Source organism: Pipra filicauda, unplaced genomic scaffold (assembly GCF_003945595.2).
Source record: "Pipra filicauda isolate LSUMZ 115617 unplaced genomic scaffold, ASM394559v2 scaffold761_size107259_pilon, whole genome shotgun sequence".
NCBI lineage: Eukaryota > Metazoa > Chordata > Aves > Passeriformes > Pipridae > Pipra > Pipra filicauda.
The window spans coordinates 54,623-78,364 of record NW_024104933.1 but is presented as its reverse complement, the minus strand read 5'-3'; the positions used below and the strand labels follow the sequence as shown (position 1 = coordinate 78,364).

General features: G+C 62.4%; 3 protein-coding genes across 5 annotated transcripts in view; 1 reads left to right on the top strand and 2 right to left on the bottom strand.

Moving 5' to 3' along the window:
* Positions 1-2,276: 2,276 nt before the first annotated feature.
* AAAS (aladin WD repeat nucleoporin) lies at positions 2,277-8,426 on the top strand. 2 transcript variants are annotated; one of them, XM_027737313.2, is made up of 17 exons: positions 2,277-2,290; positions 2,564-2,693; positions 2,973-3,100; positions 3,208-3,263; positions 3,394-3,485; positions 3,764-3,810; positions 4,263-4,361; positions 5,071-5,214; positions 5,347-5,467; positions 5,711-5,835; positions 6,051-6,111; positions 6,723-6,813; positions 7,175-7,268; positions 7,390-7,457; positions 7,567-7,648; positions 7,962-8,046; positions 8,150-8,426. In XM_027737313.2, exons 2-17 carry the CDS (start codon positions 2,571-2,573, stop codon positions 8,282-8,284), a joined length of 1,551 nt encoding a protein of 516 aa, XP_027593114.1. In that variant the 5' UTR covers positions 2,277-2,290; positions 2,564-2,570; the 3' UTR covers positions 8,285-8,426. The 2 variants fall into 2 exon arrangements, with proteins under 2 accessions (XP_027593114.1, XP_027593113.1); XM_027737312.2 differs by lacking the exon at positions 2,277-2,290 and adding an exon at positions 2,308-2,369.
* A 1,550-nt stretch (positions 8,427-9,976) lies between these two features.
* On the bottom strand, positions 9,977-12,769 carry MYG1 (MYG1 exonuclease). Its single transcript, XM_027737315.2, has 7 exons — positions 12,533-12,769; positions 12,083-12,195; positions 11,845-12,004; positions 11,345-11,494; positions 11,089-11,211; positions 10,604-10,785; positions 9,977-10,244 (listed from the first exon to the last, which is right to left on the bottom strand). The coding sequence occupies exons 1-7, from the start codon at positions 12,767-12,769 to the stop codon at positions 10,064-10,066; spliced, it is 1,146 nt and encodes a 381-aa protein (XP_027593116.1). The 3' UTR covers positions 9,977-10,063.
* Positions 12,770-13,797: 1,028 nt separating this feature from the next.
* VDR (vitamin D receptor) overlaps positions 13,798-23,742 on the bottom strand; it is a 29,080-nt gene continuing 19,135 nt past the window's right edge. For both annotated transcript variants that reach the window (XM_027737317.2, XM_039389737.1), the window contains 7 exons: positions 22,551-22,681; positions 17,205-17,389; positions 16,911-17,034; positions 16,588-16,759; positions 15,958-16,109; positions 15,579-15,695; positions 13,798-15,046 (listed from right to left, as the gene is read on the bottom strand). In XM_027737317.2, coding sequence (XP_027593118.1) covers positions 14,787-15,046; positions 15,579-15,695; positions 15,958-16,109; positions 16,588-16,759; positions 16,911-17,034; positions 17,205-17,389; positions 22,551-22,681 — 1,141 coding nt within the window. In that variant the 3' untranslated portion in view covers positions 13,798-14,786. The remainder of the gene's footprint in view (positions 15,047-15,578; positions 15,696-15,957; positions 16,110-16,587; positions 16,760-16,910; positions 17,035-17,204; positions 17,390-22,550; positions 22,682-23,742) is intronic.

Below are 23,742 nucleotides of genomic sequence, written 5' to 3'. Positions count from 1 at the left end.
CTCCACCCACCAGCCTGACCCTGCACACGCGTGTGCCCCAACACATGTGTGCACAGGAACACGCGTGTGCGCACGGCCCCTGCTTGGCTCAGCCTCGTGCCTCAGTTTCCCCGTGGCCACAGGAGCCACGTGGCAGTGCTGGGGCACGTGGCAGGGCCACGTGCTAACAAAGACACCCCAATTTTGGGCTCTGTGGGCTGGCGGGGACCCCACTCCCCTCCCCGTGCCCTGGGCTCCCGCCAGCCCTTTGATGTGCCCAGCCCTGGTTTGGGGCTTTTCCTAAAAAAAAAAAAAAAATCCCCAAAAGCCACGGAAAAAGGCAAAAGGAGGTGGAAACGGGCTCCTGTGCCAGCACAAAGTGTGTGGGGGGGAAGCCACTGGCACCCACTGCCCTCGGGGGGGGACACGGGGACAGGGATGGCAGCAGGTCCCTGTGCCAGCGTGGCTGGGCCACGGCCACGTGTGCCAGCCACGGGTGAGTCACGGTGGCCATGGCTCGGCAGAGCTGGCCAGGCCCCAGGTGTCCCCAGGGAAAGGGGGGACACGCTGTCCCTCCACGCAGGGCGGGGAAACTGAGGCACGGCAGCCTCAGCGGGGTGACCAGAGCCCAGTGCCACCACACAGAGCTGTCCCCAGGGGGGCTCCCAGGAGGATTCGGGGTGGAGGGGGCCAGCCCTCCTTATAGCCCCCCAAATCAGCCCCCCCCCCCCCAGCGACACAGGCTTGCTCTTTTCGGGGTTCTCCCCACCCAAAAGAACCCCCCCCCCCGCTGCCTCTCGCCGTGGGTGGGCCAGTGCCAACGAGGGCAACCAGCCACCTCCCCGAGCCAAACCCCGGCCCGGCGGCCACCGAGGGCTCGACCGCCCGGAGCCTCCCAAACCACAGAGCCCAACCCCATCCAACGACCCCCGCCCCCCCAAACCCCACCGGGGACCCCCCCACACACACTCCGGCGGCACCACCAGCTTTTTTCCTGTCTCGCTGCCCCATCAGGGTCGATTTGGGGGGGTCCGAGGGACGCCGCGGGGCCACGCCAGCCCCTGCGGTGGCTCTGATGTCGGCGCCATCCAAATCGTCGTCTCCTATCGAACCCCGCTCGCTCCGTAACGGGTGAGGAATGTGGGGCCCCCCGCCGCAGCCCCCCCCAAACCAACCCCGTGCCTTTATTTAATATCCTGAGAAAATTAAAATAACTCTTGCGGCCGCTAAGGAAAACACGGAGATAAACAGAATAAAAGCGGGAGCCCCCGGGAGAGGGGCTGGGAGGGAGCCAAGGGGGGGGCACGGGGGGCTCGGCACCCACGGGAGCCGTGGAAGGAGGGGGGACATAGGCACCCATGAGAGATGGGTGGGATGAGTGGGGACATGGACACCCACGGGACGCCGGGGAGGGGTTGCAGGACACGAAGACCCCCGAAAGGGGGTGCGGGACGCGGGGACCCCGAAGAGGGTGCAGGGCTCGAGGGTGCTCGGGGTGGGGGCTGCAGGAGCCGAGAGTGCCCGGGTGTGCAGGACACGAGGGATACTCAGGGGTGCAGGACACGAAGACCCCCGTAGGACGCGGAGGTGGGCGGGGGTCCCGTGGTGGGGGGTGTAGGACATGGAGACCCCCGAAGGACGCGGGGGTGCAGGAGCCGGAGGGGTACCCGAGGGTCCTGCGCGGATGGAGGATATGAGACCCCCTGCAGGACACGGGGGTGCCCCGGGGGGGAGGATGCTGCAGGACCCGGGGATGCCCCGGGACCCCACGGGGGGGCGGCAGGACCCGGGGGTGGTGCAAGAGCCGGGGCTGCCCCGGTACCCGACGAGGGGGGATGCAGGAGCCAGGGATGCCCCAGGACCCCACGGGAGGGTGTGCAGGAGCCGGGGGTGCCCCGGGGATGCCCCGGGGATGTCCCGGGGATGTCCCGGGGGTCTCGGTCCCGCTCCCGGTGCCCCCCCCAAGCCCCGCTCCGGCACCACGTGACCCTCGGGCCGCACGCGCCGCTACCCCGCCCCGCCAGGGGAAGGGGCTCCGCCTTCCTTAAAGGGGCAACGACTGTAAAGGTGACCCTCCATTATATCAGCCCCCGCTACAGCCGAAGAGCCCCTAATTCACCGGAGCTGGGCGGCGAGGGTGTCTCTGCAGGGGATACTATGAATCTCGCGGCCAACGCGGAGGTAAATCGGGGATTTGGGCGCCCACCCGCTGCGTGCCGCTTTTGCGCTTTTCCATCCCAGGGCCGCTGCCCCTTTAATGCCCCCCCCCCCACCCTCGGCCCCGAGGGCGGGAACTGGGAACGGGAAAAGGGTGAGGGGGAACAAACATGGCGGGGTTGGGGGCGGTGAGGGAGCCTTAGGGGCACTGGGGGGGCTGTGACGGAGAAAAGGTGAGGGGGAGCACGGGGAGCACCGGGGGCTGTGAGGGGGTGAAAGGTGTGGGGGGACACGGGGGGCACCGGGGGCTGTGAGCGGGGAGCGCCCTGCCTGTGGGTGGGTGGGTGAGGGGCTGCGGGGTTGGAGCCGGTGAGTTCTGCGGGCTGCAGCTCTCACCCCCCGTCCTCTGTTCCTCCCCACCTCCCAGACCCACCATGTGCACCCTGGGGCTGTTCCCGCCGCCGCCCCCCCCCGGGGATGTCACCCTGTACGAGCTCAACAACGCCCTGGTCTGCGGCCGCCTCAGCGAGCAGCTCCCGCTGTCCTTCCAGAGCCAGGTGAGACCCCCGGAGTGCCCCCTCCTCCTCCCCAGAGCCAGGTGAGACCCCCAGGGCCGGCTGGGCCCCCCTGCCTCCCAGAGCTATGCCAGCCCCCCTCCAGCCTCTGGGGGGGTGACACATTTATCCCACTCGGCTGTGGCTGGAGTTCTGGCCCCTTGTGCTGGGGGGTCTCCTTATCCCCCCATGGCACCCCCTGGATGTCCCTGGTGGTCTCAGGGGTGCTCTGGGGTGGTCTCAGGGGTGCTGTGTGCTCAGGGGTGCTGTGGGGGCCCATAGGTGCCCGACCTGCCCGTGCTCAGCCTGCCCAAGGAGCCCCTCAAGGCTCACGGGCGGCAGGAGCCCAGCGCCCGCCCGCCCTTCATCCACCACCGCGAGTCCCCGTGGAAGCGCTGCCTCAGTGCCTGGTGAGTCCTGTCCCCCTCCCACAAAAGTGCCCCCCAGAGTGCCAGATCTGCCCCCCCAGAAGCGGGCAGGGGGTGCTGAAGGGGCTCTGACCCCGCTGTGGCCGCAGGCGCGACGCGGGGCTCTGCGGGGTGCTCCGGGAGGTGGCCAGCGCCGAGGAGGAGGGTGAGTTGTGGCTGCTCCTGGAGATTTCTCGGGATCTCTGGGTCTGAGATCTCTCTGTTCCCATTGTGCTGCCCCCACCCCCGCCCCCCGTGGTGCGGGTGGGCGCAGCTGAGGGTGCTTTGCCCCCCAGGGCTGCGATGGCTGAGGACGGGCTCGAGCCACGCGCTGGCCGTGTGCCGCTGGCTCTCCTCGCTCCACGGATCCCTGTTCCCACACCTCTCCGTGAGTCCTTCCAGGCCTGATCCCTGGGGCTGGGGGAGGCTGGTTGGGGTGGTGGGTGGTCCCTTCCCTGCTGAAAACCCACCAAAACGCTCCTCCCGGCAATGCCCAGCTCCAAACGCTGCTCCTTCCCCCACCAAAGAGGGGGGAATGCTGCCCTAACGCCTTCCCAGGGCCCAAAGCGCTCCAAAAGGGGCCAAAATCCAGGTAGGGGAAGAGGAAAGAGGGGATGGGCACTGGGAGTCCTCGCTGCCAGCTCAGTGTTCTGCTCCCCCCTGCAGCTGACCAGTGAGGACATGATTGCAGCCTTCTCCCAGGCCGTGGACTGGTGAGTCCTGTGTGTCCCAAAAGCACCATCTCTGGGGTCTGTGACACCCCCAGAGCTGGGAGAGGGGTGGGGGTACAAGGACAGGAGGGCCCTGTTTGGGTGGGCACATTAAGGGCAAGTATTTCCCCTCAGGCTCTGGCCGCCTTGCTTTGTGTCCGATGGTCAGAGAGAGGCAAAGCCTCTGATGTGCTGAAATCAGGGTTACATGACATCAGAGACTGCAAAATTCCTCCCAGTTCCCACCCCAGACTGTGGGAACCAGCCCCTCGGCAGAGCCCTGGGAATAATTTCCAGGAATGGGGGAATTTCCCAAGGTAACAGTCCCATCCAGCAGCGAAAAGGGAGTTTTATTTCATCGGGTGCTCTGGGAAGGGACTTTGCCAGCCTGGGGGGTGCTGGGTGGTGCCAGCACCTCTGCTTGGAGCCTCACCCTGCCCTGTCCCTGCCTCCAGGGCCGGATGCCCCGTGCGGGCCTTTGCCTGGCACCCCCACACCAACAAGTTTGCTGTGGCACTTCTGGACGATTCCATCCGGGTCTACAACTCCAACAGGTGGGGCTGGAGCTGCCGCTGCCTCCCAGGATTCGGGGTGCCCTGGTCCTGCTGCCACGCCGTGGCTGCCACAAGCCACAGTGCCCTTGGCCTTCCTGCCCACGTGGGCTCACGTTCAGCCCCCCCCTGCTCCTTTCCCATCGCTCTTCCTGGAGCACGATCCTGAGTGAAGCCTTGGCTTTCCCTTCCCTCCCTGCTCCGTAGCTCTGGGGGCATCCTGGGGGTCCCACAGCCCAAGGGGGGTCCCACAGCCCAAGGGGGCACAGGCAGAGCAGTGTTTGGAGCGTCGTTGAGTCTCCTCTCTCCCCCAGGTCTCCCTGCTCCCCCAGGGAATGCCAATCCCTCCTCAGGAGAAGACTGTGCCGGCTGGTCCTGCGGCCCCCTCCGCGCTGCCCTGCTCCAGCCCTCTCTCCCAGCTGGGATTTCTGGCCAGCCCGGGCCCTCTCCTGCCCCAGGGCTGGGCCAGGGGCAGCTCAGGCCAATTGCACCAGGTGTGCTCTGGCTCACTCCGGTGTCACCTGGCTGGGAATTCCTGTCCCCCCACACCCTCCCCCCAGCCTGGGAAGCAGGGCACAGCAGGGCACACCCCCCCTTCCCACTCTGCTTTCCCCCTGCACTGGGCTCAGAGCTGGCAGAGGACACTGGGGCATGGCCCACAGGCTCTTGGTCCCGTGTTTTGCCCTTGTCACATGTGTCCCCTCCCCGGCAGTGCCACCGTCCCCTCGCTGAAGCATCGCCTGCAGAGGAACGTGGCCTCCATGGCCTGGAAGCCCCTCTGTGCCTCCATCCTGGCCGTGGCCTGCCAGAGCTGTGTCCTGGTGTGGCACCTGGATCCCACCTCCCTCTCCACCAGGTGACAACCCCCGCACACCCCCCGCCCTGCCATCGGGACCCCCTTTGGGGTTGGCTTTGGGATAAAGCCAGGCAGGTGCCTGTCCTGCCAGCCTGTCCCAACCCTTCCTGGAGGTTTCTCTCTCTGTTCCAGACCGTCATCAGGCTGTGCCCAGGTTCTGTCCTACCCAGGGCACAGCCCTGTCACCAGCCTGGCCTGGGCACCCAGCGGGGAGCGGCTGCTCTCGGCGTCACCGGTCGACACGGCCATGCTGGTGAGGAGCCCTGAGCTGGCTGTGCCTCCCCAGGGGGATGTGGGGTCCACGGGCACCCCAGAGGGTCACCCAGGGACAGCTGGGCTGGGCACAGGTGCTGTTCCCACAGAGGGTGGGTCAGGCAGCTCTGAATTTGAACTGGACCTGAAAGCATCGCTCTGTGTCCCCTAATCCAAACACACCCCCTCAACACTCAGTCGGCGTTCTGGTGTCACTGTTTGCCTTCCTTGTCCCCTCCTCCAGGTGTGGGACGTGTCCACTGAGAACTGTGTCCAGCTGCAGTGGTTTGGGGGTGGTGGTGTCACCTACTTGGCCTGGTCACCCGATGGCAGCAAGGTGCTGGCAGCCACCCCCTCGGCCGTGTTCCGGTGAGTGCCCTGCCTGCCCTGTTCCCCTCGCAGCCCTCGCCCTCCTTTCTGCCCCAAAACTGAGCAGATCTGGATCCTGAGTGTCCTCACTGCTCCCACTCCTGCTGGGGGGGCAGAGGGGCACGGGGGTGGGTGGCTGGGTCTGACCCTGTGGGCTCCTGGAGCAGCAGGATTGGGGCAGATCTCAGGAATTCACCCTGTTCTGTCCCCTGCAGGGTGTGGGAGGCTCAGATGTGGACGTGTGAGCGGTGGCCCACTATCAGAGGACGCTGCCAGGTAGGATGGATTCCTCAGGCAAGGAGTCATTTAGGCTGGGAAAGCCCTCTGAGACCGTCGAGTCTCACGTCCCCAAGTGCCACATCCACAGGGCTTTTAAATCCCTCCAGGACTGGGGACTCCCACCCTGCCCTGGGCAGCTGTGCCAGGGCTGGACAGCCCTGGAAATTTTCCCAGTATCCAACCTGAACCTTCCCTGGTGCATCTTGAGGCTGTTTCCTCTTGTCCCATCCCTTGTTCCCTGGGAGCAGAGCCCGACCCCTCCCTGGCTCCCCAGAGTTGTGAAGGTCCTCCCTGAGCCCCCTTTTCTCCAGGCTGAGCCCCCCCAGCTGCTCCTCACAAGTTCTCCAGCCCCTTCCCCAGCTCCATTCCCACCTCTGGACACACCCCAGCCCCTCAGTGTCTGTCTCGTAGCCCCAAACTGACCCCAGGATTTGAGGTGCAGACATCACCTCCAGGGCCCTCGGGGACACGTTGGGTGGGTTTTACCAAAAATCCCCCACTCCCAGCTGGCTCCAAAAGATCCCTGGCCAGGGGAGGGGCCATCCACAAAGGCCTGAGGTGTCCCTGGACCCACTGGAGTCTCCCTGCAAACCCTTCCTGTGCCACAGACGGGGTGCTGGAGCCCGGACGGCAGCCGACTGCTCTTCACGGTGCTGGGGGAGTCCGTCATCTACTCCTTGTCCTTCTCTGAGTACCGGGGTGAGTCTGCCCGAGCTGGGGCTTCCCAAGGGCTGGGGTGGGGCCCAGGTGGTCCCTCACTTCTGGCTGAGGGACCTGGGACATGCAGGGGGGTGTCTTGGGGGTCTCCCAGAGCACGGAATCCCCGGGGTTGGGTTTATCCCCCCTCCTGTTGCCTCTCAGTCGTGTGGACACAAAGGGGTTTTGCAGGGGAGGGGGTCCAGGGCCAGCTCAGGGGTTTGTCAGCAGAGGGGTCAGTCCTGGGGGTTGCTGTCCCCTGTCCTCCATCCCAGACATGGGATACCAGCACGTTGCTCTGAGAAATGGATAAATTAGGGGAGATCTGGGCAATTCAGTGGGATTTATGGAGTGTTCTCTTCAGGGGAGATGCAGGGGCAGGTGGGGGGCTCCAAAACAGCCTCGATCGTGGCAGACCTGTCCGAGACCACCTTCGAGACGCTCTACGGGGACGAGAGGTGGGTCTGATGTGGCACCTGGGGGGGCAGAGGTGGGCAGCAGCCCCCCAGTGCTGGGAACACCCAGGGGGCTGAGGGGGTCTGTGCCCCCCGACCCTGGGGGCTTCCCTGCCGGTTCCAGGATTGGAGGAGAGGTGCATTCCATGGTGTGGGACCCCACTGGAGAGAGACTCGCAGTGATCATCAGAGGTGAGTCCCGCCTGAAGATCCCACTTCCAGCAAGGAAAAGGGGCACCGAGGGGCCTGTCCACGTGTCCCTGGAGCAAGGAAAGCCTCCCTGCCCCTCTCCCTCCTGCAGGACACCCCGACTGTCCGGGCAGCCAGACGGCCATCGCCGTGTTCCGCACCCGCAACAGCCCCGTCTTCGAGCTCCTGCCCTGGTGAGTGGTTGTGGGCACTGGGTGGGTTCCTTGCAGCAGGTTTTGGGTTCGTTGAGTACCTTTAACCCCCCTGGGGGGTGTGGTGGGGAAGAGCAGCCCCTCCTCACCGTGGGGAGACCCCCATCCCGTGCTGCTTCAGGGCCTGGCACCGTTTTACCTCCGAATCCCGTCGTGTTTGGGCTGTGTTGGCCATTATCCACCTCGAGCCCCTTGCCCAGTGCATCTGATCAGGTCCCGGGTGTCTCCACTTGGCCCTGGCAGTGTGGTGTTTCTGTGGCTGTGCCATAACCGTGGCTCCTCCTGCCCCCCCCAGCGGGTTCGTGCGGGGCGAGCGCGGTGCCCAGCCCCAGATCATCGCCTTCCACCCCTGCTTCCCACGAGGAGCCCTCCTGACCGTGGTGAGTCAATCCTCCCTTGGTGCTGGGTGGTCTGACACGGGGTGGGGGGAAGGTGTCTGGGATCTTGGACCCTCATTCTCTTCTGTGTCCTCTTCCCTTCCAGTGCTGGTCCTCGGGGAAGATCAGCCACATCCCCTTCTTCTTCGTCAGTGCCCACGTGCCCCTGGCCAGCCCCCGCCGCAGCCCCGTCCCCGTCGTGGCCAGTGTGAGGGAGCAGCCCCTCTTCTCGGAGCTGTGACCCCAGCCCAGGGCCTTGGTGGCTCCTCTCCCTCCCTGGGCAGCCTCATCTTCCTCCCGGGACCCTCGGCTGCCTTCAACCCCTGGGGGAGCACAGGGGGTCTCCCAGAGTCTGCATCGAATAAAGGCCGCTCTTTCCTCCCTCTCCTCTTCTTTCCTCACCCTGAGGGGGCTGGGAGTTTTCCATGGGGTGAGTTCTGGAAGTTCTGTGGGTCTGAGGGTGCTCCAGAGCTGCTTTTTGGGGTCAGAGAGAGCTCAGGGTCAACTTGCAGAACTTCCCCCTGCTGAAGCCCGTTGGGGTGAGCCCACAGGGCCAGGGCTGCTGTTTTGGGGTTAAAGAGCCGCATTTTGGGGAAAGGTGAGGGCAGGGGGGGCTCGGGGTCCTTGGCTGCACACACAGCCCCCCGGGCCTTGCCTTGTGGGTGGGCACAGCCCTCCAAAGTGAACCGAAACCCTTGTGGGTCCATAAACCCCCAAACTTGAGCCCAGTCGGGTTGTGAGCAGGGCTGGAGGGGCCCCGGGGTGCTCGTGCCAGCCCACGTGAGCCCCCTCACCAGCACCAAAGGGTGGGGGGGGAGCAGATGGACCCCCCCCCCGCCCAGAGAAGGGATTAATGGAGGGGGAAGCAGCGTGGATAAATCCCGGGATTACATATGGTTAATCCCTGGGATTACACTGCAATAACAGGGATAATGGGGAGAGTGCAGGATCCCTGCTCACCCCCACAACCCAACCCCCCACCTCCCCCAGGACCCCCAAAATGCTCCTCAAATCCCGAGGTGGGACAGGGAGCCCCCCCCACCCCCCTTGCATGCAGCCCCTCCGTGGGGCTGCACAGGCACGAGGAGGATCCCGGGAGAAAAACTGGGGGATGAACCCACCGCTGCTGCTGGGGTGGCACCGGGGGGGCTTCACCCCTCGGCACTGCCCGGTTTGCTCCCGGTGCTGCCTCCCAGGAAGGTGCTGAGCGGCTCCTCCTCCTCCTCCTCCTCCTCCTCCTCCCCCCGGGGCAGTGCCCGCAGGTATTCCAGGGGCAGTGCCCGCAGGTATTCCAGGTGCAGCCGCGTCTCCGCCCGGCTCCTCCGCACGAACCGGCCCACGTAGAGCAGGAGGGCCCCCAGCCACCCCCCCACGGCCACCAGCACCACCGCGTCGGGGGCCCGCGCCCCCCCGGCCCCGCCCAGCGTCTCGTTGTGGGGGGGCAGCGCCCGGGGGGCCCCCCCTGGGCACCGGCAGTGGCCGGGGAGCCCCAGCGCCAGCAGGAGCAGCCAGGCTGCCTGCATTGCCCCGGGAAGGAGGACGGGTGGCACGGGAGGATGGGTGGCACGGGAGAGGGGGCTCTGTGCCCCCCCCCCCGCGGCTGATAGGCGAGATCGGGGCGGAGAGGGCGAGGGGAGGCACTGGCTCCCGTGGCTGTACCCACCTCACAGCAACCCCCAGCCCTGCCCACCCCCTTGGGACCCCCAATAGCGCATCCACTGGGCACACACTGGTCTTTACTGGTGCTGGAAACCCCTCGGAATGGGGGGGGGGGGGTATATACAGGAACGGGAGCAAACCCCAGAGAAACAGAGCCAGCAAGTCTCTGACTGGGCTGGTGCCCCTCCAGTGCCGGGGGTGGTGGGCACGTTGCCACCCCGGGGGGGCTGCCCCCCACCCCGGCAGGTCCCTCGGAGCATCTCGCTGCGATCCCATTACAGGAACAGTCCCAGCTGTCCCTGGAACCCCCCGCGCTGGGCCGGGGGGTCCCTTTTGGGGTGATGGCGATGGGAGGGGGGGCTCACCCGCTCTGCGTGCCCCCCCCGTGCCGCAGTGCCCGCCGTGCCATCTCCAGGGCCCCCTCCCGGCTCCGGTTGCCGCCGATGAAGCCGCTGGCGTGGACGAAGACGCAGCCGGGGACGCCGCAGAGCTGGGACAGGGCCTCGTCCCGCAGCCCCCGCCACGCCTCGGGCAGGGGCAGCCTGGGGGGACACGGGGGACAGTGGGTGACAAACGGGGGGGGCACAGGGGGCAGAGGGGGGGGTGCAGGGGAGGTGGAATGGGAGTACAGGGGCAGAGTAGGGGTACAGAGAGGGGCAGAATGGGGGTGAAGAGCCGTGGGGGGGATACAGAGGGGCAGAGTGGAGGTAAAGAGAGGGGCAGTGAGGGTACAGGGGGACAGAATGAGGGTACAGGGGGCAGAGTGGGGGATGCAGAGCTGTGGGGAAGTGTACAGGAGGAGCAGAGTGGAGGTACAGGGGGGCAGAATGGGGGTGCAGAGCTGTGGGGGGGGTACAGGGGGGCAGAGTGGGGGTGCACAGTGTGAGGGGAGGGGTCTCACCGGCTCTGGAAGGTGTGGGGTCCCGTGGGGACGCTCTGAACCCGCCACTGCCCACCCCGGTCTGGGAACAGCACGAGCTGGAGTGGCCTGGGCAGGGCCAGCTCCTTCTCCAGCTGGAAAAGGTGCTCCTTCCAGGGGCAGCCGCCCTGGGGCAGCTCCAGCACCTGCCCACTCGAGTCCACCTGGGAGGGGGGACACCACGGGCACTCTGGGGGACCGTCCCCAGAGCTCCCAAATGGCCCCGGGGCTCAGCTTCACCCCTTGGGGCTCAGAGACCCCCACATGCATAGGGGGGTGTGGATGGGGTGGGGAGAAGGGTGGGCAGAGTGGGGGTGCAGAGCCCTGTTTGGGGGTACAGAGCCCTGTGTGGGGCACAGTGGGGGCTGCAGGGCCATGCAGGGAGGTTCATACTGAGGCCATTTGGCCTCCCCACACCCCAGAGCTGCCCCCCCACTTTCAGACCCCCCCAGATCAGTGGGTGGTACCTCGAAGCGGCGCCGAACAGCCTCTTCCACCAGCGCCCGTGCCGGCAGCCAGGCCCGGTGGTAGAAGTCGAGCCGGTCCAGGAACTCACTCCCCACCAGCTCCATCGCCCGCCTGAACCCCGCCTGGGGGCACAATGGGGAGTCAGGGGGGTCCCCAAGCTGGGTGTCCCCATCCCAGGTGTCCCCAAGCCGGGTGTCCCCATCCTGGGTGTCCCTGAGCCGGGTGTCCCCAAGGGGCCGCGGTGCCCGTGCCCACCTCGGTGTCCTGGTCGGGGTCGTTCCAGCGGGGGTTCAGGTGCCCCACGCGGGCGCTCAGGGTGGTGGTGAGGGCGTAGCGGGGCTCCCCCTCCGCCTGCGCGATCCCGTTGTCGATGGCGTCGATCTCCTCCACAAAGTTCTCGTAGAGCTGGGGAGGGACGGGGGGGCAGTGAGGGGACAATGGAGACAGCAGGGGAACAGTGGAGGGACAGGAGGAGACAGTGAGGGGACAACGGGACTGTGAGGGGACAGAGGAGAAAGAAGGGGACAGCAAAGGAGGGAACAGTGAGAGGACAGGAGGAGGAAAATGGGGGGAAGGCAAGAGGGGGACAATGGGGGCAGCACTGGGGGGCACAGCAGAGCCCAACCACCCACCAGTAGCTGCCACAAACCGGTCGCCTCTTTCTTGGAATCTCCTGTGGGGTGACACCCCCTCCCCGCCAAAAGGAGCAGCCCTGGGCAGAGCTGTGGCACTGGGGGGGTCGGAGCCCCCCGTACCTTATCGTAGAGCGCCGTGACCACGGGCCCGTCCTCCGGCTGCCCCAGGAGCGCCGCCAGGATCTGGGAGCCGAAGTGACAATAGACCAGCCCGGCGCTGCTCAGCTTCGTGCTCCAGGGCTTGTCGGGCCGGAGGCTCCTCATGGACTCTGTGAAGGACCTGCAGGGCACCTGGGTCAGCCCCAGGGACCCCCGGGGACGCCGCTGTGCGAGCGGGAGGGCCGGGGGTGGGTCTCACCTCTGGTGGTGGTCGTAGCGGTGCCGCTCGGGGTCGTACTCGCCCCCCACGTCCACCACCACGTCACACTGGGCCAGGCGCTGGGGGTCCCGCGTCCGCACCACCTCCGCGTCCTGCCGGGGGGCACGCGGAGCGTGAGGGTCCCCCGGAGCACCGGAGACCCCCGAGAGCTGCCCCCGGGGCCCGGGGACGCCGAGGAGGGGCTGAGAGCTTCAGGGTGAGCCCCAGGTGACAAGGGACCCCGAGGAGGGGCTTCAGGGTGACCCCCAGGCGGGACCCCGAGCAGCCACTGGGTGGGTCCCAAGGACCCCCACGCGGGTCCGGGAGACCCGACGGTGGCCGCAGGTGGGACTGGGAGCCCCGAGCGAGGTCACGGGGGAGCCCCGAGGAGGGAGCCGGGCCCCGGCAGCGCACGGTGCCGGTGCCGTTGCATGGAGCCCGGGACCGTACCCGGTAGCGGGGCAGGAGCCGCAGCAGGAAACACGCGAGCGCCTCGTCGCAGTGGAAGGTGCCGTCGTGGGTGCCGATGAGCGGGGCGGGCTCGGGACGCGGCCGCTTCTGCCCGGCCGCGGTGGCGACGGAGGCCCCGGGCCCGATCCCGGCCATGGAGGAGCCTCCGGAGCCCCCGATCCCGGTCCCGACCCCGGTCCCCGCCATGAGCCGGACGGCGCGGGAGAGGCCGCGCATGGCCCCGCCCCCGGACACGCCCCCTCAACGCACAGACCCCGCCCCATCCCGCCCCCGGCAACGCGCACGCGGCGATGCCTCTCCCGCGCATGTGTGGCCACGCCTCCCCGGTTTCTAGCCCCATTTAAACCCCGCCTCGCGCATGCGCAGTTGGTCACGGCTAACCCCGAAAGGGGGCGGGGCCAACGCACCGCTTCGTGGAGATAGCGCCCCCTGGCGGCCGAATGCGGGGATACAACAGAGGGACCCGGACGGGGACACGGGACACACGGACAGGGACACACGGATAGAGACATGGGGACAGGGACACACGGACAGGGACACACGGACAGGGACACACGGACAGGGACACACGGATAGAGACATGGGGACAGGGACATAGGGACACACGGACACGGGGACACACGGACAGGGACATACGGGTAGAGACATGGGGACAGGGACACAGGGACACGGGGACACACGGACAGGGACACACGGACAGGGACACACGGATAGAGACATGGGGACAGGGACACACGGACAGGGACACACGGACAGGGACACACGGACAGGGACACACGGATAGAGACATGGGGACAGGGACATAGGGACACACGGACACGGGGACACACGGACAGGGACATACGGGTAGAGACATGGGGACAGGGACACAGGGACACGGGGACACACGGACAGGGACACACGGACAGGGACACACGGATAGAGACATGGGGACAGGGACACAGGGACACGGGGACACACGGACAGGGACACACGGATAGAGACATGGGGACAGGGACAGGGACGCGGACACACGGACACGGGGAGAGGGACACGGGGACAGGAACACGAGGACAGGGACACAGAGACACGGGGACACACGGACAGGGACACGCGGGGACCGATGGACGGATGGACACACTGGGATGGACACACAGGGACGGACAGACGGATGGACAGACGGACAGAGCGGGATGGACACGCAGGAACGGACGGATGGACAGACGGACACGCAGCCCCCAGGCCAGCCCGGGGCTGTGTTGATTTGCCCAAGCAGGAGTTTATTGGCCGGAGCAGGAGCCGCCGGGAGCCGGGGCCCCTCCGGACATTGTGCACGGCCCGGGGGGCTGTGACGCCTCTTCCCGGAGCTCCCAAATCTCAAATCCCCCTTCCCGGGGTTCACTCCATCGGCCCCGGGTCGGGACAGTGGCACGGAGCTGCCTCCAGGGCTGCTTCCAGCAGGACACAGAACACGGCAGGGGGAGGAAGCCGAGCTGGGACCGTGGTCACCTCGACATTCCGGGGGTCGTTTCCCCATCCTGGGGGTTGTTCCCCCATCCTGAGGGTTGTTTCCCCATTGCCCCATCCCAGGGGTTGTCATCCCATCAAACAGAGGGGTTCAGCTCCAAAGGGGAGGGAAGTCACCCAGAGATTCCCCTTCCCCCCACCTCCAGGCAGTGCTGGGAATGCAAATAAAGCTCTTTCCTTTGGGGGCTGAGGACAAATTCCCCCTCTCTGAGCTCACTCAGCCACCTCTGGCCCATCCCAGTCCAACGGTGGCACCCGGGATGTGTCTGAGCCGGTCACCCGTGGGGACACGGCCCCTCCTGGCTGGGACTCGGGGTGTTCAATCCCACTGGCATCTCCCTTTGGAAGTGGGCAGGGGGCGAGTGCTGCGGGACTTAGGGTGGGAGCAGAGGATGGTCAGCGGTGCCCTGAGTCCAAAACCACCCCAAGTGCTTCTCCTTCCCACCAGCCCCACTGTCCAGGTGAAAAAAAGAAGGGATTTGAGGCAGCCCAGCCTCAAAACATCCATAAAGGGATAAATCGGCTCGCACAGACAGCAGGGAAAGCTGCTCCTGGTGGGGAAACCACACGGATCCGGGTCCATCCCTGCCAACCTGCAAACAAAGCAGGGCTTCCAGGAGCACGAAACCAAACCCAAGGTACAAAACTCCTGCCCGGGAGCTCGGGAAAAGCCAGGCTGGCTTCTCCCTTCTCCCCGTGGCTGGCTCAGCTCCCCGGGACACCCGAGTCAGGAGATCTCGTTGCCGAAGACCTCGAGCACGAGCGGCGTGAGCTGCATGCTGTGCTCGGGCTGGAAGGACAGGCAGCGGTACTGCCGGGAGTGCTCCTCGTTGAGGCTCCGCAGGTCCGCCAGCTTCTGGATCATCTTGGCGTAGAGCAGGCGGCTCCCCGGGGGCGGGTGCCGGCAGCGGATGTAGGTCTGCAGGATCTCCGAGAGCCTGTCCTGCAGGGATTCCACCAGCGAGGTGTCCTGCACGCCCGGGCGGTCTGGGGAACACCAGGGATCACGGGAGGTGCTGAGTTGGAAGGGACCGCCAAGCATCGTCCGGTCCAACCCTCAATTGCCCCCAGGAGTCACCCCATGTGCCCCAGAGGATCATCTGAACACTCTGGAGCTCTGTGCCCACTGCCCTGGGGAGCCTGGGCAGTGCCCGACCAGCCTCGGGGGAAAGAACCTTTCCCTGGGATCCAACCTGACCCTGCCCTGGCACAGCTCCAGAACGTTCCCTGGGTGCTGTCCCTGCTCTCCCCAGAGCAGAGCTCAGTCCCTGCCCCTCCTCTGCCCCTCCTGACGATGTTGAAGACCTCAGTGAGGTCTCCCCTCAGCCTCCTCTTCTCCAGCTGGACACACCGAGTACCCTCAGCCCCTCAAGGCCCTTCCCCACCTTTGTTACCCTCCTTTGGATGCTCCAACAGCTCGATATCTTCCCTATACTGCGGTGCCCAAAACCACCCCCAGTATTCAAGGTGACTCCCACCCTTTTTTTTGGGGACACGCCAACCCCTGGCCAGGTCCTACCTGGGGACAGGATGCAGATGGCCATGAGGAGCACGTGCTCTTCCTCGTGAAGGTTCAGCTTCTTCAAGCCAACCTGGAATTTCACAAGTGGCTCGAGCAGGTCCATGCTGTGGCCGGCTGGGAAGAGAACGGACCTTTAGCACGGCTGGCTCTGGAAGAGGATCTCCCACGGAGATTTAAGGTCCTGCTCTGCCACCTGCACCCCTGTTCTTAACGCTGGCCCTCAAATCCTCAAGTGCAAGAGGTTCAGGGCAGGGTCCAGCACCTTTTCTGATGGGTGCAGAGGGAATGGCTTTCCAGGGAAAAACCCACGGGATTTCTGTGCCTGAACTTAAGGCTGGGATGAGATTCCTTAGCGGGGAGGGTCTGGCAGCTTTACCTTGGGTGACGTCGCTGACCCTGTACTTGAAGTCGTTGCTGCCGCAGGTCCAGCTCATGTCCTCGAGGGTGAAGGACTGGTTGGAGCGCAGCATGATCACCTCGATGGCACTGGACTTCAGCAGGACAATCTGGTCCTCTGCTGACAGGTCCCTGCACCACATGGGGGGGGGAGGTTGAGGTGAGACTTGTCCACGAGCAGAGGGACAGAAACCACCACCCCTGTCAGGGTCCCATCGGTCACCCCATCCTGGGGCAGCCCAGCTCTTCCCTCCCCACGGTTCCTGTGTCAGGAGTTCCTGCAGGTGAATTTGTCCACGCCCTGGGCACCAGCCTGGAGTGAAAGAGAACCTGAGGGCCCTTCACAAACCCCTCAGGGTGCAGCAGCCCGAGTTGTTTCGCTGACAGAGTTTGGGTGAATTTTCCAGAGTTTGGAAAGAGAGGAGAGGAGAACCACAGGAAACATCAGAGACAGAAAACATCAAAGTAGGAACAGACCTGGGAAGGGGACAGAGCCGAGGGACAGCTGTGAAGGGGAAGCAGAGAACATGATCTGGCTGTGGAGGGCAGGACAGGATTCCCAAGAGTGGAAAACCACCTTGGACGCCAGACCTGGGAGCAAACGTCTCACCTGAATCCCGGGATCATTTTGGCAAAGCCGATCACCTTCTGTATGCTGTAGCTGACCAGGTCAGCCAGGTGTGGGAGCATGGAGAGCTGGGAGAACTCGATGTTCATGGAGGAGCTCTCGTCGTTCTCCTCGGAGAGGACCAGGTTCGAAAACATCCGGGGCTCCACGGACTCTGGAGAGAGGGAGACACTCAGGGCTTGACAGTGCAACACCCCCAGGAGGGTTTTACAGCCACAGGAGGTAAAACAAGGGTCTGAAGCGTCAGATTTAGGTCAAACTACTGCATTTCTCCCCCGTCACCCCCAGGGAAGTGAGTGTGGTACCTGGGAATGTGCTGAAGGCATCGGAGCCGAAGAGATCAGTGGAATCCTCCTCTGACAGGTCCTGGGTGAGGAGAGAGGAGGACTTTGTTGCCCCCCTGTTGTTGGGGTGGCTTCTCACGGGGGGCTGGAAGAGAAGGGCAGGGCGTGAGGAACGGGGCAGGGAAGGGGAGACGCGTGGTGGTTGTTCACCTGCTGCCACGAGCAGCGAGGGTTCCGCAGGGGGATTTTTAACTCCTCTCTGAGGGGTGAGAGGGGTTTGGAGCCCTCATGGGGGCGGGGGCGGCCCGGCCGTACCCGGAACTTGGAGAAGTCGGCGTAGGTGGGGTCGTAGGTTTTGCGATGGGCCTCGAGCAGGATGTCGATGACCCTCTGCTGCTCCTCCGAGAGCTTGGGCTTCAGGCTCTCCTTGAGCGCTTCCTCCTCCTTGCGCTTCAGGATCATCTCCCGCTTCCTCTGCACCTCCTCGTCCGTCAGGATGACTGTGGGGCAGGGGAAGGGGCAGAAACAGGGACTGGAGCAACCCCAGGCTGCGGCAGAGAGTGTCCCCATCGCCTGGATAATCAGTCATTGAACCTGCATCGACCCCACCCCGCTGTCACCTCGGCTGCCGGGTCACTGCCTGGCAGTTTATGGTGCTTTTAGGCAAGGGCTGGGTGAGATAAGGCCACATGAGCACTGCCACACGCCCGCTCTGCTCCCTCGCTGTTTGCTCTGTGCTTTCCAGGTGACAGAAATCCTGATCCCGCCAGACTCGGGTCAGTGGGTTCGCCCAGCTCCAGTGCCCAGCGCAGCTCTGCTCGGCCCCAGCTGCCACCCTGGGTATCCAGCAGCACTTCTGCAGCATCCCCGGGGGAGTTCTAACCTTATGTTTAAGCTAAGGGCACACATAAACACCCCCCACTCCCAGGGGTGGGTATTTATGGCTTTTGTTAGGGGTGATGGTCCTCAGAAGCAGCCAAAGGTTGGACTCCGAGGCGATTGTCCCCTTTATTTAGGCAATGGGAACCAGCCACAGGCAATCTGGACTCAAATCTTAACTTTATAAAAAAGAGCTTGGAGACCTGAGTGGCCTGAGAGGGCTGAAAGAGAAGAAAGGCACAAGGGAGCTGCAGAGATCTCTTGGGTTCAACCTCCATCCCCGTAGCCGCGTCGCCCGCTCCCGAAAGCGCTTGGTAACACACATCCACCTAAAAATAGCAATTCCCCTTCCTCAGGCTGTTATTAGCCCTTTCACCAGGGCATTACAGAAAACCCCAAGCGTGTTATCTGATGCCGAGGTGGCTGAGCCTGCCCTGCATGAGGAGATTTGACTCTGGGCGAGTCGAGGTGGAATTTGGGCCGAGAGGTTGGCGGAGGGCGGAGGGAGCTGCAGCCGTGGGGCTCCAGGCAAGGAGCTGTTTGCTGTCCCTGCTCCTTTAGCCAACGGCATTTTTCCGATCCCTTTTCAAACTTGCACAACCTCAGAGGGCACCAGAAGGTCTCGGAGAGATGGGAATGAGCAGATAGAGCTGAAAGGTCACCTCGGCCGCGGGCGCGTTACGGCGGCTCCGCGGGGCACGGCGCGACTGCTCGGGGAGAGAAATCAAGAGTTTTGCCATCCCCCCTCCCAGTTCTTCGTACAAAAGCATCAGATCCATGTGGGCATGGGGAGGAACTGGTGGGGGAAGCCACGTGTGGGGTTGAGGAGGAGGATGGGGCAAAGCCGAGCCCTTGGCTGCGGCCGCGGTGCTGGAAGTGTCCCGAGGATCGGGGCCTCAGAGGGGATTCTTGCAGGTTACACCAGGCAAAGTTGGGATCCTGCAAGGACTAGATGACCTCTATTGGCCTCTCCTAACCCAAACTATTCTATGATCCCAGGACCATTAGAAGGCATCCTCAGAGCGGAATGGAAAAATAAGGATGTTTCTGTGCTGGGGCAAGACTGCCAGGGAAGTCAGCCTGGGACTTCCCACCCTCTTTTAGGGAATCCAGCCCTCAACCAGGCTGGCAACAGTCTGGCAGTGGCATTTCTCAGCCTGGCAGGAGCTGTTTCTGGTGATTAGCAGCAAACCTGAAACGCTCCGTGCCAGAGGAACCGGCTTCCCCACAGGAGCAGGGATAACATGGATGAGGGATGTCAGTGCAGTGACCCCCCCCTCCACTGCTTTATAAAGTGCTGGGGAAAAGGATTCAGTGCTTATTTGGACTCACGGGAGGATGGGAGTGGGAATACAGGGCTGGGAAGCGGCTCAACACCTGCCCTGAGATCCCAGCTCCCATCCCAGCTCCAAGCTTTCCGAGCGCCGAGCCAGAGCCATCCAGCCACAGACTCCTGGCACAGCCGGCGCCGTGGCTGAGCCTCTGTGGGCTGCCCTGACCCCAAATCCGTGTGGAGGCCGAGATAACATCTGCCCATCACGTCCAGCCAGACACTGGCCCTCTGTGGAGACGCCACAAGGCAGCAGGGAAAGCCACGGCCAACACCCCTGGGATTGTGGAGCACGAGGATACAGGGATACAGGGTGAGGATCCAACTCTGCACCCCTGGCCAAAACCAGGGGCTTGGAAGTGCTGCAGGATGGGGGGAGGAGGGAGCAGCACAAAGGCTCCATCAAGCAGGAAAGAGCAGCCAAATATAAAAGAAAAAGGAAGTTTAGGAAACATCTGGGAGTGCCGGAGCCTGGCAGCGACTCCCGGGCTCGGGAATAACACATCCCATGCTTAGAGCAGCAGGGATGTCTTGGCTTTGAGGGCCACCACCTCTTTGGGAAGTGGAGGAGAGGAGGAGAGGTTGTGTCCCTCCCTGCTCACCCTCACCCTACACAACCATAACCCTTCCTGCTCCCCATTCCCCTCCTGAGCATCTGGGGAAATTCCAGGGAAATTCCTTCCCACTTCTGCTCCTCTCCCTGGCTGTGAGATGCTGGTTTGGTTCTGTTTTTGTTCTCCCCTCTGGGGATTTTCAGCCCTGAGATCATAAATCAAACCTCGTGGGGAGGGCGCTGAGCACCAGCTGCTCAGGACTCCAGCCACATCCCAGCAAGCCTTTTCCTTGGAAAAGGGATAAGGGGTGCTGAGGGTTGAGTGGCACCACCTTCTCTGGAGAACACGTGAAGACTGAGAACACAGGAGCTGTTAAAGGCTGGGGGAGAAGGGGCAGAGACACTGGGAGGTGAATTCCCTGAGGGAGCCCATCCAACACCCCACGGTGTGGATCCAGCCCCCGAGGGATGGGTGTCCCTTCCTCAGCTCCAGGCTGCTGGAAAAAGGGAAGGAGTAATTCCCCCCCCCCCCCCATTTTCTGGCCACCTAAACCAGCAGGTGGGATAGACCAGCCCCAGACCCTCAGCCCTGCTTTACAGCCCATTCATGCCAGGAATTATCATTATCATCCCAGGAAAAAGCAGCAGGAAGGGAACAGGACAGCCAGAGGCATCCCCAGGCTGGAGACCTGCCTTCCAGAGCGACACAGACATTCCCAAACAACACAAACAACAGCCTTGTGGAAGACACCAACCCCCTCAAAAGCTTCAAGATGCCTTATTCCATCTAAAAATAACAGCAGTGTCCGGTGGCAAAGTCCATGGAAGGCTATTTTTAGTCCCGGGGGGTTGGTTTTGGTTAATCCAGTCACGGTTTGCTAACGGGGTCACTTACACGTTAACTCCCGTGCAGAACACGCCTGTCCCTGGCACCTGGAGCAAACAGCTTGGCATCTCTGCCCAGGCACTCTCCAGCCTGCCCTGAGTAATTAGTGCAGGTCAAAAGTCTCCCTCATTAGCTCCAAACGAGCCCTGAACGAGTTGCACAACCAGCGCCCACCACGGGCTCCTCGTGCTCCCCAAAACTCGGGGGCAGACGGTGCCCTGTGTGGCCTTTCTCCCCCTCTGGTTCAAAAGAATAAGATCCAGGGATTTTTCTCTTCATCAGGGATCTTTAGGACCGTGGAATATTTAGGTGCTGCTTCCCTGCAAACCCCTCCGCGTTCTGATTTCCCCAAGGACCCGGAGGCTTTCGGTGGCACTGTTTGTTCCCTGCTCAGCACACGAGGCAAGGAGCACCCCTTCCATCTTCCAGGGCCATGGACACCCCTGCCCACGGTCTCCCAGCAGGAGCTGTTGTTGGGTTTGAACACCCCCTGAGCACCGACCTGCTCCCGAGGAGCCGGGACGTGGAGAGCTCGTGCGACGTAGGAGGGGAGCACGTCAAACACATTTTGTTTTTAAAAGCTGCTTATCCATAAATAAAGCCGAGGAAAATAAATATTTGGGCAACATTAGCGTGTTTGGATTGGGTTAAAAACTACTTTACTTCCCTCTGCTGTTTGCTTAAGACTCTGCTGTGCACGTGGCTGGATGGACCCACATGGCAGGGCCCAAAAAAAAAAGAGCCCAGAGCTACAGAGGAGGAAAACACAATCCAGCTCTGTTGGAAAGGACAGAACTTTCTAATAATTTTAGTTAATGGATTTAATTAACTTCTAATTCATTGTCTTAATTAATCATAACCAATAGATATTAATTATGCTATTCTTAAATTACTCTTAGTCAGCATTAAGCAAAGTTGTCACAAGGTGCTTTTGTGGGAACACAGCTCGGGAAAATTAAGTTTTAATTGAAGTTAATTAAAGTCTTAATTTAAATTAAGGTTTTGATAAACTAACTCTGATTTGCTCCGACGTGCAAAGCCTGGGAGGGAAAGATGGATTGTTGAAGTTGGACATCTGGAATGCAGAATTTATGGACCACGAGGACATCTTACAGAAAGCAGAAGATAAAGAAGAGGCCAACAAAGACTCAGCCTTTGTGTTGGAAAGTCCCTACAGGTGGAAAAAAAAGATACTAAAATGACTAAAAGTGTGGACTAACTAACATAAGCAGTGAGAAATCAGTAACCAATAGATAGAACACTAATTAGTGAACGAGAACTCTGTAATTCAGAACCAACGAACATTAATTTCTTTGCTCAGACACAGGACACAAAGGGTAAGGAAAAACACAAGTCCACTGGAATTTGCAGGACTGCCCCTCTGAGAGAGAACTGATGGGGGAAAATAACCACAAATATCAGTCTCAAAAACACCTACTTTCTGCTCCGAGCAGAGAGGATACAGGAAACTTTCTGCCCAAATCCAAAACACGCAGAAAAATGTCTTTGTGTAGTAACTGATAAAAACTGATATATTTTAGGCATGGATATAATCTTTAGGTGTCAGGAGGTGTTTTTTTCTGTCTAAACCCCACAATCAAACCCAAACTCACGCCTAAAATTTAACCAGCAGATTTACCATCACCCTCTGGCGTGCAGAGAGAGGCCCTCGAGCACGACCCGAGGAATTCAAGACGCAACAGAATCAACCAGTGTGCCCAGGCATCGACCACAAACCTCCCTGGACACTCTCACAAAAAGCTGATGCCCCTCGAGAGCCGGGAAAAGCCACTTGGCCTTGGGAAAAGCAGCTCCTGGATCACCCCAGTGCCCACAGGGATCATTAAACGAGCTCCTCTCAGATGATTAACCCACCACATCTGCTGCCCTCTGCAGCCCCCTCGAGTCCCGGCAGGGTGTCCAGGTTTTGTGCTGCCCTTCCCAGCCCTGGGGACGGAGAGGGAGCTGGGCATGGCCAGCTGGAGCTGGGATGTCCCCCGGGGTCGTACTCACACTCCTTCATCATGCCGATGTCCACGCAGCGCTTGAGCCGGCACGCCTGGCAGTGCCGCCGGTTGTCCTTGGTGATCTTGCAGTCCCCGTTGAAGGGGCAGGTGAACATGGCCTTCCTCTTCATGCTCCTCCTGGGGAGGGGCAGAAAAACACCCAGTCAGCCCCGGTTTGGCTCTCCAAGAGGCCGCTCCAAACCTCGGGAGGAGACGGGAGGACGAACGCGGCTCCCGGACGGCAAAATGCTGCCGAGGGGTTGTTGGGGGTGTCTCTGACCTGGCTGTGTTCAGCTGGAGAAGGTCAAGAGAAGACCCTGAGATGAGCTCAGCTGGGTAGAGCACCCAAAGGTGTGGGGCCAACCCCCCTACGGGCCATTCCCTTAAAAGCTGGACTTGATGGTTCTTGTGGGGCCCGTCCAGCTGGGAATATTCTGGGATTCTGTGAAGTTGGAGAGGCTGCACATGTTTGGGTGCATCTACAGCTTTGAGCTAGAGGTTCAGGCACTGCTGGACAGTGTGGAGAAGGAGAACTTCTCACAGGGACACAGCCAAGGGGTTCAACCACAGGTTAATCCCAGAATGGTTTGGGTGGGAAGGGACCTTAAAGCCCATCTTGTTCCAGCAGGGACACCTTCCACTAGACCAGGTTGCTCCAAGCCCTGTCCAACCTGGCAGGTAAAGCAGCTTTCTGGATCTGCACAGGTATTTTGAAGGCCATGAGATGGGTGGAAGGATTGCAGAGAAACCCCCCCAGCAACAAAAGAGAGCAGAGTGGGGGCCATGTTATTAAACATTTACCCACCTTTAAGCCTGGCTTTGCTGGAATAACTGGCTGGAGCACATGTTTGTGTGTGCAGGAGAAAGAAATCTCACTGCAGGATACAAGAGAAACAACACTTAAAATAACAAGCCTCTCTTCCACCAAAACCACACTGTGCCATGTTCACCCACCGCTGCAATCGGGGCTGTAAATCTTCCAAGGACAAAGGGTCAAAGAGGCAAAGCCAAAAAATCTTCCAAGGCAAAGGGTCAAAGGGGCAGAGCCAGAATCTTCCGAGGCAAAGGGGCAAAGCCAGAGCTCCCAGGAGGGCCTTGCAGCAGGGTGAGAGGCTCTAAAATGGCACTTTCCAGGCAGAGCTGAGCTGCTCCATCCAAAGGGCAGTTTCTCCCTTGCCTCTGGAGATGTCACTTGGCCT

Bases quoted from the DNA above. Each gene is read 5' to 3' on its own strand.
- MYG1 (XM_027737315.2), bottom strand. From the start codon at position 12,769: ATGCGCGGCCTCTCCCGCGCCGTCCGGCTCATGGCGGGGACCGGGGTC. The intron at 11,212-11,344 runs GTGGGCACGGGC...TTGTGCCCCCAG, and splicing joins ACCCCGACCAGGACACCGAG to GCGGGGTTCAGGCGGGCGAT. The intron at 10,786-11,088 runs GTACCACCCACT...CCCCCCTCCCAG, and splicing joins CTGTTCGGCGCCGCTTCGAG to GTGGACTCGAGTGGGCAGGT.
- AAAS (XM_027737313.2), top strand. From the start codon at position 2,571: ATGTGCACCCTGGGGCTGTTCCCGCCGCCGCCCCCCCCCGGGGATGTC. The intron at 6,814-7,174 runs GTGAGTCTGCCC...TGTTCTCTTCAG, and splicing joins GTCCTTCTCTGAGTACCGGG to GGGAGATGCAGGGGCAGGTG. The intron at 8,047-8,149 runs GTGAGTCAATCC...CTTCCCTTCCAG, and splicing joins GAGGAGCCCTCCTGACCGTG to TGCTGGTCCTCGGGGAAGAT.